At 37.8% G+C, this 19837-nt stretch overlaps 1 protein-coding gene across 1 annotated transcript; it reads right to left on the reverse strand.

Annotated features, from left to right (window-relative positions):
• Positions 1–1237: 1237 nt before the first annotated feature.
• Positions 1238–19486, reverse strand: ST13 (ST13 Hsp70 interacting protein). Its single transcript, XM_014071671.2, has 12 exons — positions 19157–19486; positions 15736–15793; positions 13551–13620; positions 13251–13321; positions 12699–12765; positions 12236–12320; positions 10097–10207; positions 9714–9816; positions 6349–6465; positions 4578–4629; positions 2918–3042; positions 1238–2613 (listed from the first exon to the last, which is right to left on the reverse strand). Exons 1-12 carry the CDS (start codon positions 19264–19266, stop codon positions 2485–2487), a joined length of 1098 nt encoding a protein of 365 aa, XP_013927146.1. The 5' UTR covers positions 19267–19486; the 3' UTR covers positions 1238–2484.
• Positions 19487–19837: the final 351 nt, after the last annotated feature.

The following is a 19837-nucleotide window of genomic DNA, read 5'->3' on the forward strand; positions in this document are numbered from 1 at the left end:
CCAAGGCTGCAACAGTGGAATTTTCACAAACAATAGCAGGCAAGACCTACTAATGTTAAGCAGCATCAACTAAGTTACATCTATTTCTTATACAGGTAGTTCTTGACCATTCATTTAATGACCTGTTACAATAGCCCTGAAAAAAGTGACATGTCCAATTCCCACACTCATGATAGTTATAGGATCTCCATAGTGAACATAATCAAACCTTGGATACTTGGCAACTGGCATGTATTTACAATGGTTAGTGTGTCCCAGGATCCTGAGACTGTCATCTGCAACCTTCTGAGCTTCTGACAAGCAAAGTCAATGAAGGAAAGCCAGATTTGCTGAATGACATTATTCACTTAACTGTAGTGATTCACTTAACAAACATGTCAAAAAGGTCATAAAATGGGGCAAGCCTCATAAGTGCCTTGCTTAGCAACAGAAATTTTGGTTTAATTGCAGTTGTAAGTCAAGGTCTACCTGTACTTTTTATTAAGATGAGATAAATAAAATATTCATATATTTTGCAAGTTAAAAAAAACTTTTGCACTTAATATATTAAAAATAACTTTATTTTCATTTAACTAGGAAAAAGGGTAAAGAATTAGACTCTTATCTTGTAATCAAGCTCCAAATTACATCTGAGCATTTATCAATACTGTTGCTATTACTCTAATTATTATGAATCACCAACTCACCTTGAAAACAGAGAACTGAAATATTCTAAAAATATTTAGAAAATAATGTATCTTGCCTGTAGCTGCAATATGCAAGTAATCATCAACTTACAACCAGCCATTTAATAACCATTCAGTTATGATAGCATTATAAAAGGTGCTTTATGGCTTGTCAAGCACTTGTGGCCTTCATAAAATGGTACACTGTTCCTCCTTAACCACATTACAACTAGTTAGTATCCCACGGTCACAGGACCATGATTTGCAATGTTTTTTGCCAGTTTCGTGCAAAAAAACCCATTCAGGAGAGTGGATTTGGACTTAATTCATTTAATGACCACTATGAAAAAGTCTAAAAATCAGACTCGGTAATGTGGTGCCTTGACATGATTGTAACGATTTATGACCAAATTTCTGATCCTAATTGCAATATGTCAAAGACTACCTATATTCATTCAACAATCCAATTACATTTTCCTTAATCAAAAGGAAGATTTCTCCTGATCCATAGAATACAGAGGAGATTGTGAATATTATCTCTCATTAATTAAATGTTGACAGATAAACCAAGATTCTTCAAAACCAGTCTTTATTATTTTAAAGGCAACTAGAAGTACTCTCATATTTCTTAAGCAAAACTGAAGTCATATTTCCTTTAATTTGACAAGATAATTACTATATGGATTTTATTTTAAGAATATATTGAATTTCTGAACCAGTTGAGGTTTAATTAAAAACAGAAAACATACATCACTTGTGGATTCAGACAAAATTACAAGAGCACAGAACTGGAAACATTCAAAAGCCCTAAAAAAAACCAAAACCTAATTATAACAGGCCCTCCAACACTGAGCAGATAATTAAAAAGGCAGAGACCAAAACAAGATTTGTGTTAACCACCAGTAAATATTTCATAGCAAGGATTTCAATGAGTAGTTTTTATTTTTCCTTTAGCCCCATATGTATTCATATGACATGACATTAGAGATAGATGGTGTATATACCTTTCTAATATACTGTCTAGGTCATTACCATTCATCAGTTATATTTAACCTATATTCTGAATTATATAATGAATATTACATGGTAATGGGAAACACTTTGCTTCCCTCCCTCAAACTAAGAAATTAGTCATATTCAATAGCAAAATCAGTACAAATAACTAAAGGGCTCCCAATCATTCAAGTAATCAGCTTACTGGTGTTGATAAAACATTTGCTCACTGTGACATAGATGAGTAGCGTGTTAATCTGCTCAACACTGATTGAAGTTTCCAGCCTCAGTATCATTTGTACCAATATAGTTAAAGCCAAAGCATGCAACATTTAGGATGCTTCTTTCCAGTGCAAGGATATGATCCAAGAAGAGTATATTTCAACAGTTTAAATAATTCTTGTGAATTTTAAGAATTGAAAATGAATTCTTCCAATTAAAATAAAAACAGTGAGCCTCATTTGTGTTAGAAATTAAACAGTCCAATTATCCCAATCAATCACAAACAGAACCATCATTCCTCCACTCCAAATTTCATCCCCAACCACTCTATATTTTTGGATCTACTAAGAAATAACAATTATACAATTTAAAAACAAACTGTTTTCAGTAAGAAAATTAAGGGCATGGTAGAAAGGTGGGGTGGTTTTATGTGAACCTTCCATACAGTTGTGAACTAATATTCATTTTTGAAACAAAGAGGAAAATGGATTCTATCCAGAGCACCCTAGTTCTCATTTGAGAATTAGCAGTACAATGGCTTGTGTTATTGCGATATATAATATGCGATCAATACTTCAGCCATGTCTTGCAATGAAAAGAAATTTTATGGTTGACTTCCAAATTTGGATGAAAGTTTTCCAATGAGATTCATGACTTTAGGGTTATTCTGATATTTTGACATATTTGCTGGATTCTGGGCAACATCTTGGAAAGCTGCCATTACTTCTGGATCCTGTAAAATAAGGAAGGATTGAAATGTATCACTAGGATAGTATGATGTGAGTTTTTATGTATAGTTTATGCTTCAATCTATTATAAAGTATAGTATAAAGTAGAAAAAGTACAGTAAAATTAATAGGTACTAAGCACTTTGTTAGATTATATCTAAATCATTTCATAAAGTATGACCTGCAAAGCAAAAATCAGTACAAGAAACTACAGTAATGCAAGAATCTAGAGTGATTGGGGCAGGAGTTCTTAAAAAACAATCAGAATTCTTATGTTGCAGCATCATTCCTTTCTCCATTGTTCCTCACCTGCATGGCTGCAAGAACTTCAGGGTCACTAAGAATTTCATTGAGACCAGGCATGCTTCCCATTCCAGGCATGCCTCCCATTCCAGGCATACCTCCCATTCCAGGCATGCCTCCAGGAAAACCACCTGAAAATGTAAGGAATATCATTATAGAAAATTATTACAGGGGACTATATCTTAGTTACATCTTTATCATATAATAATCCATGAATTAATTATACCTGTTTTATTTAAATTTCCAGAGCACTTGAATAGCTGTTAAATAATTTAAGATAAATTGTATATTTCTCTAAAAGCAGCAAAATTTTGCTACATTATGATTGCTAATAGTTCTTGTTAGTAAATAGTACTGTGTTATTCATTTTATTGATTATATTTTTATTGGTCAATGACTGAAATAAAGTAATGTCTATTTTCCTGTGTTTTGTATGCTAAAATTCATGTTGCATTGTTTAATATCACAGCCTTGGATAATTGCTAGTAGTATTAGAATATTTTATATTCAAATATCAGAAATACAGCACTTCTGTATTTGTTTGATGAATTCAAGTACAAAACATACCGTGTTTCCCTGAAAATACCACCTGTCCTGAAACTAAAGCCATGCCACATTTTTCACGTGGGCAAAAATATAAGCCCACCCTCGAAAATAAACCCCCTGGACAACCCCCCTGCCTCCAGCCTGGCAGAGCACCGCTCACTGACATAGCGGTAATCCTGAAGGCGCCAAGCTACAGGAGCCGGAGGGGAGGAGAAAGGCGCTCACATTGCTTGCCGCCTTTGGGATACTGCTAGGTTGGGAAGTGGCATTCTGCATGGCCAGAGGGGGGAGTTGCCCAGCTCTCCCTGGAGCAGCTGCCGCGGCGGCGCCCTGAGCATAATGTCTTCTCCGGTTCCACACTCCCAAGCTCGGCTGCCGAGTCTTCCAGCAGTGGCTGCTCTAGGAGTGCGTTCTATGGTTGTTGGCTGGCTGCTGGAAGACTCTGTAAGAGAGTCTTCCAGACAGAGTGTCTTCCAGCAGCCAGCCCACCACCATAGAGCACACTCCTAGAGCGGCCGCTGCTGGAAGACTCGGCAGCCAAGTTTGGAACCGGAGAAGATGTTATGTTTGGAGCGCCGCGGCAGCTGCTACAGGGAGAGCTGGGCCCGGAAATGTTGAGGCTAGGAGGCATGCCTGCTGGGGGTGGAACAGGCACTCGTGCAACCCCCCTTTTCCAGCCCGGCAGAGCTCCATGCACTGACCTAGGGGGTATCCCTAATGTGCCAAGCCGCGAGAGCTGGGGAGCACCACGTGGCTTGCCGCCTTAGGGATACCCCCTAGGTCAGTGAATGGTGTTCTGCTTGGCTGGAGAGGGGATTTGCTGGGCGGTCGCTCATGAGCTTGGTCACCTCATGGCTGCTTTGCCCCCCGAGGCTGTGCCCGGATCTTCAGGAGCCAGTTCGCAAGGGAGCAGCCGCCCGACAACCCCAAAACAATAAGACCTCCCCTACAATAAGCCCAAGGCCATATTTTGTAAGTAAAAAGAAAATAAGACCCTGTCGTATTTTCGGGGAAACACGGTAGATTTTCTTTTTTTCTCCACAAGTAAAGCAAACTATTATGATCCCAATTCATATGAAGCTCAAGTTTCTTCTATAAATGCTTTGAGATGAATACACACCTGGGAAACCACCAAACTGAGGTCCTCCTGTCTGCCGGCGAGCCTCTTCCTCCTGCAAAAATAAAACTATTTACTTGGTCTCCAATAAGAATATACAAAATCCACCATTTCAAAGATGGAACCTCCTATTTTTCCTTCAAACTTATGTCAAACTAGCCATTCAGGAGTGGTTCTGGAGTTCACTGGAAATAAATCTGTTTTCCATTTGTCCATATTCAAACAAACCAGCATATGTTAAATGGTAAACTGTTTTACAGGTAGTCTTTGACTTACAACCGGTCATTTAATGAACAGCCTCAGAAAGGGTAAAATGTGGTCGAGTTTCCTCATTAGGTTAATTTACAACTAAACAAACAACTTTGTAACATTGTGCGAAGTGGAAATCTGACTACTGTTGGGTAAGAAGCCATTATTATGTTTGGGGAAACAGAGACTTTTAAAATATGAAGTTTTCCTAATATGTTATTCCTGTAGCTGGCCCAATTTGCCAGCTCAGACCTAAATACAGATAGTATTCAACTTATGACTGATTGCTTAACAATTGTTCAAAGTTATGATGAACATCCCGAGAGCTACTTACAATTCATTTTTAAAGTTACAATAGATGCATCCTTCACAATCAGATGATTACATTTTGTGTGCTTAGCAATTGGCTCACCTTTATGGCTATTTGCAATATCCTGCAGTCAAAGAACAGTGATTTGCAATGTCTTTTGCTGGTGTTTGGTGTTACTTCTGGCTTCCAGCAAAATATACACATTGGGAAAATGTAACAAATGTAGCATTTGCTTAATGACCACTGCAAAAAATGTTGACAAATCAGGTCTAGTCACGTGATATAACCACAATGACTTATGACTGCAATTCCAGGCTCAATTACAGCCGTAAGCTGTGGACTATCTGTATGCATTTTTCAGAAGGTTGCAGATATCATTAATCCATACCACTCTAGGGGCAAAGAAAAACTTCATTTGTTGTCACAAGAAAACAGGAGGTCATTATGGAGCAAAAACAACTGGGTACCATAGTTAAGAAATGAGAACATGCACTGCACGGGTCTCCTGAATTTCTGGAGGAATCTACAAGGATTTGGAAAAGTACAGTATATGCAAGCAAACAGCATTATTGCTTCAGTTATCTGTTTCCCTACATATTCTTTAAATACAAACTATCTAGCCATGAAACTGCATTAGAATTTTTGATTTTTATTAGTCTGTAAGACACTAGGTAATGTTATTGTTTCTTGTATTTATAAAGCAGGAGACTTTGCTCAGACTTATTTATTCCAACCTCAGGCTGTATCCAAGAATTATTTTTTCTCTCTAGATATAATCTAAAAACACTTTTTTCTGAGGTTGCTAATTATAGAAGAATAGCACCATCCTGTGGTCTGTTTGGAATACCAAATATTTTTAAATAAAAACTATTTTTCTATTTTTTAAAAATAAAGTTTGCTCTTGTTTAAATCTATTTCCCAAATGGATGGAGAGTGAGCTGACATCCCTAATCACGTAGCTGTATACCATAAGACCAGAAGAATATATTATAGAACCTTTTTCATTTTCCTCCCCTGAATTTCACCTATTAATTTTCAGAAAAAACAGCACAGCCCTCTCATACATCAGGATTAAGAATATGCCAGGTGAGGGTCTCTTGGAAGACTGTATAAATTACCAAGTTCCTAGATAGATGATGAAGCAGGATATGAATTCTTGTTTGACATCTCTAGTCTTTCCCTCTAAGGGCTAAACTATGTTTTTCAAGCTCTTACCCTTTGTGCTCTCTCATGTTCCTCTCGGGCTTTTTTTACTCTTTCCATTCTTTCTCTAATTTCTTTTTCTTCACGCTTTCGTTCATATTTTCTTCTGTGTTCTGCAATCTTCTGAGCCTAAGGTACAAGATGAATAAAATTATTTGTCGCATGTATAGTATCATTTATACGATATAATTCTAGCATTCTACAACAACTATTTTTAGCTTGTATGTCAAGGCTATAATCAACACTAATTCTTCCCTTCAACAATGTTACAGCTCCAAAATATCCCACAGAATTGTATAAGTTTGCCAATACACTACAGTCTTTTAGATGAAAATTAATTTCAGTAGAAAAATAGAGCTGAACTCTCCTTAAAAATTAAATAAAAAGAATTAATGAGAAACCATCTGCAAGTTATTTGCAGAACGAACACAGTAAAACGCTTCAAAAGCAAAAACCTCTGGGATTCTATTAACTTTCTTTCATACACAACATATAGACAAGTAGCAAAGCATTAGAACCACCAATGCCTTGAGATCTATGACAGTTAAAACAAAAATTCAGTGAAGAGAAACTTTTTATTTAATTCAAGAAATGTATGGTATTAAATATATAAAACTGATATAAAATATTACAAGTTTATAAACTTAAACTGAACTAGTTTAACCAGTGTATGATTTGAAGCGAATAGCCATATATAAGGCAATCATTCTTATTTGAATAATTTCAATTTTGTGCTTTCAAAACATAAAGCAGTGCATAATCCAATATCCACCTTATTTGAGTATCTGCTGACAATTCACAACAGGACAAGAATTACAGCCTTAAGATTATAATTATACAGACCAATATGAATATCCCTCTCCCTCAAGGAATTATGCTATAATTGCTACATAAAAGTATTTAGAAAATTGCTTCTAAAGTTCCAGCCAGACCTTAAAATACAGATGTCACATTTGTATTAATCCTGTAAAAATCACACTGAAACATTATAGAGTAGATGCCTCAAAGTAAATCACTGGAATTATGCTTTCAATTATCAGTTTCTAGTGCAAAAAATACTTAGCAAAAATGGTACATCTTTCTGAAGAAATTGTCAGTATATAATTTTTTTTCATAATATTTCATTTTGTAGATTTTGCCCAGCCTAGTTTTACTTGTTTCTCGGAAATTGATAATTTAGATTCAGAGATATAAGGGAAAGGGGATATACACTATATTGCCAAAAGTATTCACTCAGCCATCATAATAATCATAATCAGGTGTTCCAATCACTTCCATGGCCACAGGTGTATAAAATCAAGTACCTGGGCATGCAGACTGTTTTTACAAACATTTGTGAAAGAATGGGTTGCTCTCAGGAGCTCAGTGAATTCCAGCGTGGAACTGTGATGGGATGCCACCTGTGCAACAAATCCAGTCTTGAAATTTCCTCGCTCCTAAATATTCCATAGTCAACTGTCAGCTGTATTATAAGAACGTGGAAGTGTTTGGGAACGACAGCAACTCAGCCACGAAGTGGTAGGCCATGTAAACTAACGGAGCAGCGTCAGCGGATGCTGAGGCACATAGTGCGAAGAGGTCACCAACTTTCTGCAGTGTCAATCGCTACAGACCTCCAAACATTATGTGGCCTTCAGATTAGCTCAAGAACAGTGGGCAGAGAGCTTCATGGAATGGGTTTCCATGGCTGAGCAGCTGCATCCAAGCCATACATCACCAAGTGCAATGCAAAGCGTCGGATGCAGTGGTGTAAAGCATGCCGCCACTGGACTCTAGAGCAGTGGAGACGCGTTCTCTGGAGTGACAAATCGCGCTTCTCCATCTGGCAATTTGATGGATGAGTCTGGGTTTGGCAGTTGCCAGGAGAACGGTAATTGTCTGACTGCATTGTGCCAAGTGTAAAGTTTGGTGAAGGGGGGATTATGGTGTGGGGTTGTTTTTCAGGAGCTGGGCTTGGCCCTTTAGTTCCAGTGAAAGGAACTCTGAATACTTCAGCATACCAAGACATTTTGGACAATTCCATGCTCCCAACTTTGTGGGAACAGTTTGGAGCTGGCCCTTTCCTCTTTCAGCATGACTGTGCACCAGTGCACAAAGCAAGGTCTATAAAGACATGGATGACAGAGTCTGGTGTGGATGAACTTGACTGGCCTGCACAGAGTCCTGACCTCAACACCTTTGGGATGAATTAGAGCGGAGACTGAGAGCCAGACCTTCTTGTCCAATATCAGTGTGTGACCTCACAAATGCACTTCTGGAAGAATGATCAAAAATTCCCATAAAACACACTCCTAAACCTTGTGGACAGCCTTCCCAGAAGAGTTGAAGCTGTTATAGCTGTAACGGGTGGACCGACGTCATATTGAACCCTATGGATTAGGAATGGGATGTCACTTACAATAAGTCCATATGCGAGTAAAGGCAGGCGAGCGAATACTTTTGGCAATATAGTGTATCTCAAGCAATCCTGACAACAGATTAGCAAGAACAGAAAATTTCCTTGGTACTGTTCTTTTCTTAATAGGAAAAGCAAGAAAGCAAAAACTATGAAGTCAGTAATGCTGCACTGGGATTTCTCACTTCCATAAGTTTTTTTCCCCTCTTTGGCTTATAAGAACCAAGTAAGATAAAGCTAGAGAAAAAGTTATATTCCATTCTGTAATCATTTTCAATGATATAGGCAGAAACATAAATGGTTCAGGGTCCACATACCCTGAGATGAACTGACACAGAAGAAAGCATTGTAATATACACAAAAACAAATGAAATCAATTCAATGTTACAGAAATAATTCAACTATATGCATTCTTATTATATATAGAAATTATTGAACATTTCTTTTGTATAATATTAAAATAGAGATCAGTACTAGTCAAATGCTACAGCTTTTAATGTTAGACCAGAAGTAACAACACAACTGTTGTTAAAGCTAGTATGTAATCATCCAGTTTATTATGTAACTAAAGAGAAGACATTAATTTTTTGAATTATGTTATTCATAGTACTCCCTTGTGGCAGATCAGCAAAACATTCAAGCAACATTTTATTGCACACAATGTGCAGTTTTCAGAACCAATTCATACTTTAATTATCTAATCTTGTTCCCTTGTAATAGGGAGAAAATGATTTAAACTTCAAGTGTTAAGTTTTTTTAAAAAGCCTTACAATAAGTTAGTGGCAAGCTTGCAGACTATGAATTACAGTACTTTATGGCAACAATTATTAGAATTACAGAATCACAATATCCTTACAAAACTGGAGTTTTAAAAAAATCACATAAAATCAGGATAGTGTTTTAGCATAAGTTCCATAAAATATAATAGAAATGAAATCATGAGCTAAGCAAGCCATCGTCCACATTTTCATTCATTACTTACACGTGGCTGTACTTCCTTAAGCATGGCGCTAGCTTCTTCATCATAATCCAGTTTACAGGCTAAAGCTAGATCGTGTGCAGCCTCTTCCCAATGACCCAGCAGCCTGGTAATAAAATTATTAATTACAGTCAGCATCATTTGACACAATGTTAAAAAAAATGTTAAGTCATGGGTATAAATAAGAAAGCTTTTAATAATGTCTAAATGTCCTTTAGTTTCAAGTTCTGCATTTTTAGAAATTGAATAAAATTAAAAGTTACTGTATAACATGTAGTAAAAGTAGCACATCTTAAAAGCTTTCTGTTTAACCTAGAAAGTTTTTAGTTTCTTCAGTAAGACGATTAAGATATAAAGAAGATAGGAGGGTCGTTCACTTTTATTACCTGTGAGCTTTTCCTCGCCATTTGTAGGTCTGTGCTGAATCGGGATTTATTTGAATGGCTCTATCACAATCCCTAATGGCAGCATTTGGCTTCTGCATTTTCACAAAAACACTGTCAACATGAAAAGTATACATTCTTAACTTAAAATAAATAGAATACCATATGCTTTGCAGCCTAATACTTTTAGCAATTGAGTTAAAATACTATTCAGCTCAATACACTTATCATTTACCACAAAATTATAAGCACTTTCAATACATTTTGCATTTACTCTATTTAAATATATCTGAATTATCAAATGTTCTTATAGAGTACCATTATATAATTCTTGTTTATTTATTTTTTAATACCAATTTAGTATTTTTATTATAATAAAAGCTTAGTTTTCATCTACATTAACTGTCTGTAGATCCTTGAAGGTAGTGACTGGTACATATGTGTTGTGGCCCAGCAGGAGCCATTGGAGCTGCCGACAGACTCCGATAGCGAGGGACCCTATGAGTCAGCTCTGGATGATGTGGAGGACCCTGGGCAGGGTTCAGACTCTGAGCAGGGACCAGAGAGGCTGGTTGGCCACCAGGAGGCGCCTGAGGCATGGAGCAGCAGTGAAAGCCAAAGAGAGTTTGTCCCTGACGTCAGGCCCTGGAGCAGCGGTGAAGACATCAGGCCCTGGAGTAGTGGGGAGGAGCAAAGGGAGTTGGTCCCGGACGCTAGGCAAAGAAGGGCGGATAAGCGCCGGCAGCAATTACGGAGACTTAGAAGATAATCAGGCCCAGGTCGTTGTGATTAGGCTCCTCCCAAGAGTATATAAGAAGAGACTTTGGGAGGAGACCTTTTGCAGGACACAACCGTTTTACTAAAGCTGGAGAAGCTCTTGTGTGTATGTCTTTATCTGTGGGTGTCTGGGTTGCTGCCAAAGTCTTGTCTGTGAGTAATTACTGTGAATAAAGCGTGGCTAACAGTAATCTTGTGTCGGTGTGACTCACTGTACGGAGGGGGGTCAGAGCACATATGTAACCAGCGTATACAATTTATTGGGTGAATCTGCATCTTCATTGCGCTTTCGGGATAAGTGTACTCGGATACGATAAAGAACATTCCTTATTCCTTTTGTCCAGACAGCCTTGTTCAAATGGATATCAATGCGTACATCAGGAGTACCCATTTCCAATCTCCTTAAGAGCACGAGGAACCCATTGCTTGAAGTCCACGCCATGGATCCTTTTGTGAATATTTATAGTATATTCACGAGTAACCACCTCATTGATGGCTGATTAGCCTTTCTTCTTTTCACCACTTTTCTTTGCAGGAGCCATCCTGCTTAGGACAAGCTCGGAAAGGAAGAGCCAGAGGAATTATCTATATAATTCTTGTTTAATGTTCATTAAAATTTTCTGATTCCAGGACCACTAACAGTAGGTGTTTTTAATGGCATTAATCATTATGTTCAGTTTTAACTTAAGCTGCCACAAAGATAAGCCATATGTGCTTCATTCCCATTTTTAGTAAGCCCTGAATGCTATTGTATCTCCATATAACAATAACCATTACTTGGAGGTATACAGGCTCCCAAACTGGAGATAATATATAGCGACTGTGATTAGAAATCATAAGCAGTTATTGTAAAGAGTTATAGAGGAAATAGGCAAGAAGCAAAGATAGCAAAATGTTCCTTAAGTCCTGACAAACAAGATAGTTTGGAGAAGATTTTTGCTGACTCTTCCCTCATTCACCAGGATATAAAAAAGAGGGTAGATAAAGCACAAGCAGTATTGTAAAGTTTTGTTATTATAGCTTAGCTACAGTTCCAGTCTTCAAATCAAGGTATACAAATGCACCAGTATTGAAGAACAGAAAAAGTGGTAACCAAGATAAAACACAAACTTGGATATGGCTATCAAGAGAAAAACGGGAAATTAGCAGAAAGCTTTCATATTGCCAAAAATGCCAAAAATGATCGTAAGAACTGTAAAAATATCCTCTTCTTATTTCAGAATGTCAGTATAACAAATTTTTAAATCATTTATTCAGTAAGAAACTTTTAAAAGTCTATACAATAATTCATAAACACAGTCCAGATTATGCTATCTTTATATTAGCTATCTTTTATAGCAAAAATATGCAAATGTAAAGTCTCACCTGGCTCTTTTGGCATACAGGATAGCCAAATGAGGATTCAATTTGATGGCTTCTGTGAACAGATCAATGGCTTTCGCAAGTTCACCTGAAAATATAAAATGTTAGTGAAAAAGAACTCCATTTTAAATGTGGAGGCCCTAGAAATGTGGAAAGAAGGGAACTGATTGGACATGATGTATAAAAATGACTTAGAAAAACAGAGACTCAAGTGCTGACCTTCCTTGGTGGTTTTATCACTAATATCTTATGGGAAGCTGGTAGAAGTCACAAATTGTAATCACATGGCTGCAAGATGCTGCAACTGTCATAAGTACCAGCCAGAATTTTAAGGATCAGTCTTAAGTATCATTCAGTATCACTGTAACTGAACAATTGCCAAATGAGAAGTTGTAACCCAAGCACTAACTCTATGGGTGAATCTAGTAAAAACGATAAAAGTTAATGTAGCATATATAAAACTGACCTTCACTTAATGCATTTATAGCTTCCATTTTCTTTTCGTTGGCCTGGTCCATCATTTCTTCTGTAACCTAAAGAAAACAAAGGCAAAGAAACTAGAATGCAGATCAAAGTTGTCATACTTTCAGGAAAGAGTTATCTGGATTTAAAATCAGATAGAACATTCACATATTACATTTAATCAAGAGCTGAGTACTGCACAAGTGTCTGCTTTTGGGCTGCAAACCAACTGCAAATGATTTTACAGTTAAACATGTCATCTGAACATAGGGTAAAAGATATTGCTGCCCAAAATTGACCAGATAGCATTACTTCAAATAAAAAATATCATGGTTATATCTTTTGGTTATTTCTGGTTAGACATATTCTTCCTCCTGTCAATAGCAAATCTATCAATCTATCAATCTATCTATCTATCATCATCTATCCATCCATCCATATCAAAAAAAACATTAAAAGGTTCATTGCTAACTGAACCAATAACAAGAAGGAACTAACAGTTGTGCACAGGCATGTTTACACTAACTGTGTGACACAGAGTTCCAAGCACTATTACCTCAACATTTTCATCTCCCATTGCCTGAGGTTCATCATTGTCAGGTTCAATCACTCCTTCATTATCCATTTCTGCAAACCAAAAAGAAAAAAGGAATTACAAACATATATTTCAAATAAGAATTCAACTTAGTTGAATTCAGAATAAAAAAAATGAATGACATCAAAGAGATTTGATTTGATTTGTTTATTATTTATAGGCCGCCCTTTTCCCTGAGGGGACTCAGGGCGGCTTACAATTTATAGGGAGGGGAATACAAGACAAGACATGAGACATGAGATTGCAATACTGGTCACTAACCTAAATCACTTTCTTCACTTTCAGGCTCAGAAGGTTTTGGTGGTTCTTCAACCTTTTCTTCTGCTTTTGGCTAAAAAAAAGGTCACTAATTAGTAACATTCTCTTCTTCTCATAGAATGCTGTGTCTATTTAAATATAAATAATCAGAGAATAAATTTGATAATTATTGATGCAGTGACATTCTTTGTGGGAGATTTTAAAATAACAATAAGTGAACTCATCCAAACTATGATATAAAGTTATAAAACATCTGCTTGGCACAGGATAATGAAAAAAAAACCTAAATCCAATTAATTTAAAATCTGTGGAGATTTGGAAATATATATAAACACAGAATGAGGGAGTATTGAAAAGTACCTCTGACCAATAATATATTTAAATTAGTTAATGGAGGCTTCTCTTTCACAATCTCCTTGTTAGGTTTCCAAGTGATTCAAAAAAGAAATGCATAAAGTTCATCTTTAAAAACAAATTTCTTTTATTTAGGTAAACATCAAATTGGCAAAGTCTGTTGTAATTCCAGATCTGACATAAACTGGAATTACACCACATAATATTTTAAGTTAGAAACATCTCTGAAAAGTCACATTCTTCAATAAACATTCAAACGCATTGACCGGTGTCTTCAAACTTCACATTCCGTTCTCAGCAGGAGCAGCCTCTGTTCCAATGGGAAAGGTAGTCACCTAGCCAAAACAATTTTCACTATCTATTCACTCCTTCCCCCCACCTCAAGAATGTGGCGAGCACAAAAAAACCCTTACATGGTAGAGAGAAAGCAAAAAGGAAGAAATGAGTATAATAGAGAGGTAAATAAAATGGCTACACATATGTCAAATTCAGGCTCGACACTCCTTTAGCCAGTGGCTGAGAATGAAATAATTCCATTAATTAATAAATCTAGAAAATGTCAGGTACTATTACTTCCAATGACTTTTGCAGGAAAGATGACTTTCCATAAGCACACAAATATGATTAACAAGAAGTGGAGAGGGGGGGGGATTAAAAAACAAACTAGGAAGTGTTGATGTGGAATACCCTCTGTCAGGAATAGAAGAATCTGCTTGAGCAGCAATGTATTTACCTGGAAGATTTTTCCATAGTACTATTTTATACAGTGATGTGTGACCATAAAATCTATTGGTCAGGATTATTTGTCTATTTTTCCAATATGGAAAAGGTAAAGGATCAAGATATATAATAAGGTGTAGGATCACAGGAAGCAAAGAGTTTCATGAACCAAACTAAATTCTGAAGGTAAAGTAAGATTGCAAGAAAACACGGATAATTTTTATAATGTTTTCTGCAGGGTAAAGTTACATCTAAGAGAAAAAAAGGGAAATGTAGTCAATGCATCTAGAACAGGGGTGTCAAACTCAAGGCCAGGGGCCCGGATCCGCTCCATGGGGTGCTTAGATCTGGCTTGCGGGACAGCCCTGGAAACAGCAAAAGACTGGCCCGCTGTGCCTCTACCAATGAAAAGGAGCTCGGGAAGGCTGCATGTGGCCCTCCCGCACTCCATTTTCACTGGCAGAGGGTTGCAGGAGGCCATCGCAGCCGAAAAAGGAGCGCGGGAGCCCGTTTTCACTGGTAGAGCGCTCGGGCCACCACAGGCGCCCCCTTGCCACAGGTGACATCGAGCTGGCCACACACACCAGCCCCCCCCCCCGAGGTTAAATACAACCCTGATGCAGCCCTCAATGAAATTGATTTTGACACCCCTGAACTAGATGATGTTGTATTAGTTATTATAAATATCCCACATGTGGGAAATTGCTAAGAACTCTCTGTAAATATTGTGATCTGCTTCTGTCTCTTCAAGTTTCCTTAATGTTAGCTTTTGATAATGATAGATGGACGGACGGACCAACAGATGGATGGAGATATATACATATAAATGTTTTGTTTGTATTTTACCTCCAGTCTTATGGCTGTAATAAACTTTGTTGGACTTAGACTTTCCATTACCCTTATATAAAGATTTCTTTATATATCTCATATTTGGAGTAATAGCAAATTTGAATTACAAGAGTTCAAGGTAAGACATGGGGAATGAAAATAAGGTGAGGTTACCTACCAAACCTGTAGAAACATGTGAAAAAAACCCTCTTCCTTTGCAGATAATAAAAAGGGGCAATATCCCATTTTTGAAGTTTTGTACATTGTAACAAAGCTTCTTTCTTACCTCATCAGTTGTTTCTGTTGAAGTTTTGGAAGGAGCCGGTGGTATTGTACCTCCCATGCTTTATAATAAAAAAGAAAAATACCATTAAATATGAATATAACACGTTAGCTTAAGTTAAATAAAGCAATATATAGGATCCATAATATCTTGTGGTAAAGATCTGTTTATGAGCTCAAGAATTAGCAAGGCAGAGTTGTTGTGTTTTTTGCTTTGGATATATTGGATCTAGTTAGTTTTCTAAATTATTTTTCAGGAATGCTTTAAATTTCAATACTAAATTGTTAAGACAGACATCTTCCCACTTTAAGGAGAATAAATTACACTATCATTTGCAGCCTTCTGATCTAAGAAATATGGAAAAAACTATTTAGGGATGTTTAAGAGGATCCTATTCTAAGCCTAGCTTCATAATATAGGAATAATTATCGTGAGCACAGAAAGTTATTCTCTTTAAAAGCATTTAATTCTGAACTATAGAGTACATAATGGGGGAAATACTATTAAAGAAAAATAAAATGCACATCACTCCCAAGTACTTTTCTAGAGCAAAGGGTGCTGATGCTCAAATACACATTTAATGTCTCTGTATTTATCCCCAAAACCTTCACTTTCCCCACCTGATTGCCCTCAAAATGCCCAACAAAAATGGAGTGAAATTGTACTTGTGCCCTATTAAATTCATGATGATATGCCATATTGCATCATCTAGAACAGGGGTGTCAAAGTAGTGGCCCATAGACCGGATGCGTCATGTACAGGCCATGCCCACCCCAGCTCTGTTAAGGGGAGAAACATCACGATACATCACATGACAGCAACATGATGCCAAATTTGATACCTATGACCTAGAATCACTGTTTACATTTATGAATATTTTCTAAAATGAAAAGATTTGCTATATTGCATTATTTTCCTTTCCCTTTAAAAATATTGCAACTTAAAAATGGCGTTCAATTCAAATGTAACACTTTTCAATTGTCTTGAAACTTTTGTTTCAAGACAATTTTAGGGAAATGATTACAACTGTAAATATGTAGTATAAATCTTTGATTTGCTCATTTTTTTTAGCTAAACATTTGTAAATATATTCACGTTTATGCTCATTTATATGCTAAATGAGGCACATTTAAGACTGATCATTGGAAGCTGGAATCTACAAAGGGCTAATTGATAATCAACTAATTCAGAATTATCTCACAATCTGCCCCAAAATCTTAAATCATGGTTGCTCACCCTTTTGGCTAGCATTGAGTAAAGGGGAATTGTCTTGGGCCGCATATAAAATATATAATATAGTTAATTTATGTAAACAAACTTTTTATTTTTATTATCTTGTAGGGCCATATTACTAGATGTCCAGGGGTGCAGATTGGATCCACCTATCTTCACTGATCTAGATGTTTTCTACTTTCAGCACCTTCCCGAACGTTGCTCCAGTCATGATGGTTAGAGATTACACCACTAAAACCCAACAAATCTAGAAGACCCTAGATGGGAAAGGCTGAACTAGCTTCATCACTTTAGCTACAGTCAGAAATATAATGGAAAGCCTCATCTAGAGCATGGCTCAATGCCACTTTGAAATCAATGTTTTTGAAATGTCATGGAGCCATTAAAGTCCAGACCTGCTGCTCCATTCTTTTTGTAGAACCAACATTACTTTATGAGGTTTGTTACTAGAATATGAAAATGTCCTAGTAATTGACTGAATAAAGAAGAGTCTGACTGCTCTCAAGCTACATATGAGACTAAGAAATAAGAATCCTGCTGCAGCAGGCTGTAAACCCAACATTTTAGATGTACAGAAGTGAAAGGGATGTATTTGCAAAATTCATAAATCTAAACTGAAGTGATGGCATTCTCTGAAAGTCATGATTAACTTCCAGCAATTGGTATATAAGCCATGCAGCCTAGAATACAGAAGATAGAACAACCGGCAGTATTAATGCCCCCTAATAGCATGATCCTCCATGAATTCATCCAGTGTTCTATTAAAATTGTCAAATTGTCATTACCATAAATGCTAGCACTGAATTTTACAGTCTTTCCTCACAGAGGAGCTATTCTAACTCCTTAGGTACTGTCAAAGAACAAATTGGCTTTTTGAAAAAGTGGCTGCAGAAAGTAAAATGGGTAAACCAGCAAGGGCTTTTAAGCAGAGATCCTTTATAGCTGTGAAGAAGCTCGTTTCCAAAGCATTATAAATAGCTTTTGACTTACAACCATTTTTTTATGACCAAGGTTAAAATGGCACTGAAAAAGTGGCTTATGACCCACTCAGCATTCCCATGATCATGCAATCAAAATTCCGATGCATGGCAACTGGCATGTCCATGGTTGCAGAGTCCCAAGGTATCTGGGATTGCCATTTGCAACTTTCCCAGCAGAATGAATGGGGGAAACCAGACTCCCTTAACCACATTATTTGTTTCATGACCGTGGCTTTAAAAGGTTATATTGGCCACAACTCAACCTCTTTACTTAGTGCAGAGGTTATGGGCTCAATTTTGATCATAAGTTGAGAACTGTATAGCATTTGACTGCTAAGGTTTTATTGTTTAGTATGGAATACATAATTTGAGAAAACTACTTTTTGTCACATAGAAAAAACAAATCTTCTAAAGTGAAGCAACTATAAAGTTGTCTTCATCATAGAAAAAGGATTTAAGAAGGGGAGGATGGGGGGACACAAAGAAATGTACTTGTCATTTAAGATATCAGAGTTTATTGTGTGAGCATATTGGATATACTAACCATGATAGTCACATATATAGCTCCAGCAACTGACTCTAGGGCGGATATAATTTTGCATATAGATATGATATAGAAAGCTTTAAAAATATCCTTTCCTTCATATAAAGTATTTATCAGGCAAACAATTTCAGTTCTAAAACCAGAGCACGTTAAATGACACCGAAGATCCTTGTGAATGTTAAACCTTCCTAGATTTTTTGGAGGGGTGTGTGTGTGTGTGTGAGTTGAGTAACCGGAGAGGCCAGGTTCCAACGATAACGACTAGGCCTTGCCACGAAAAGCTCAGTGCTCCATTCCCCAAATCGTTTCTGATTTGCTTCAGAGGCGAATTAAAGGCGTCTGACAGCGTCAGATCAATGAAATCCTTCAACCTCTGAAATGTACAAGTATTTAACAAGTAGGAGTAACTCTCTGTAATCCAGCCGCCCTGGTTTCCCAAGTTCTACAGGCGATCCTACGAGAGACAAAATTCACCCTAACCCTTAAAGGAAGATCAGAACAATTTAGCCCCAAAGGTTCACCATCTCAGGACCAGCTCCAACAACTTTAACTACGGGGTGGGGGTGGGGAACCAAAGGGGCAGCAGTCAGAGAAGCGGGAATAAGCACCGTAGCAGCCCCACCTGTTTTCCACTCGGGCTCCCCCGGTAGAGCAGCTCCATGCTTACCTCTCTATCCAGTCGCGAAAGAAGGTCAGATCCTCGGAGTGCAAGATGGCAGAATTCTGCTTGCAGAGTTTCACGAAGGTCCGCAGCTCAGTCAACTTCTGCGGGTCCATGGTCAGCCTTCCAGTGCCACGCCGCGCTCGCCGCTCCCACCGCTACAAGCTTCTCTCCGCGGAGGAACAGCCGGAACTCCCAACCTGTTTCTCCCCACCTCAAGCAGGCCTTGCCGTCCGTCACGCGCCGCACAGCGCAACGGCTCCCCCACGCCCTCTGGCAAGCTTCCCGTGGTGGTGGGAGAGACTCCCGCTCTTGGCGCTCTACTCTCCCCGCGTCGCCGAAGCTCCTCCCCCTCTTCCCCCGCCTTCTCACGAACCGCCCCTCTTGCCCCCGTTTTGGCAGCGGGGTCCAGAATCTTCTAGAAATGAAAGTGGAGCTGCCCTCGATATTGCCTCTTTCGTTTGCCTTTCGACTCACGCTTTTGTCCTTCGATTCAGTCCATGAGAGAATGCCAGTTAAAGTCATAGCAACGCATTCACTGGCTCTGGTGCTTTCTTAACCGCGACGGCGGGAAGAAGGCGCGAATGAAGCCACTTAAACAAGTAGGCATTTCTTTAGTCTCCTAAAGTATAATGACTAGTCACTCGCCGAACCTGAAGAGGCGAAATACAAAGCTGCTGGTTACGA

The sequence above is a fragment of the Thamnophis sirtalis genome, unplaced genomic scaffold (genome assembly GCF_051295495.1).
Source record: "Thamnophis sirtalis isolate CommonGarterSnake01/CBP01778 unplaced genomic scaffold, rThaSir2_p1.2 scaffold_9, whole genome shotgun sequence".
Classification (NCBI taxonomy): domain Eukaryota; kingdom Metazoa; phylum Chordata; class Lepidosauria; order Squamata; family Natricidae; genus Thamnophis; species Thamnophis sirtalis.

Coding starts and splice junctions, on each gene's coding strand:
- ST13 (XM_014071671.2), bottom strand. CDS start 19,266: ATGGACCCGCAGAAGTTGACTGAGCTGCGGACCTTCGTGAAACTCTGC. Junction 9,817..10,096: donor TGGCGAGGAAAAGCTCACAG/GTAATAAAAGTG, acceptor TTTTATTACCAG/GCTGCTGGGTCATTGGGAAG. Junction 3,043..4,577: donor TCAGTTTGGTGGTTTCCCAG/GTGTGTATTCAT, acceptor TTACATTTTCAG/GTGGTTTTCCTGGAGGCATG.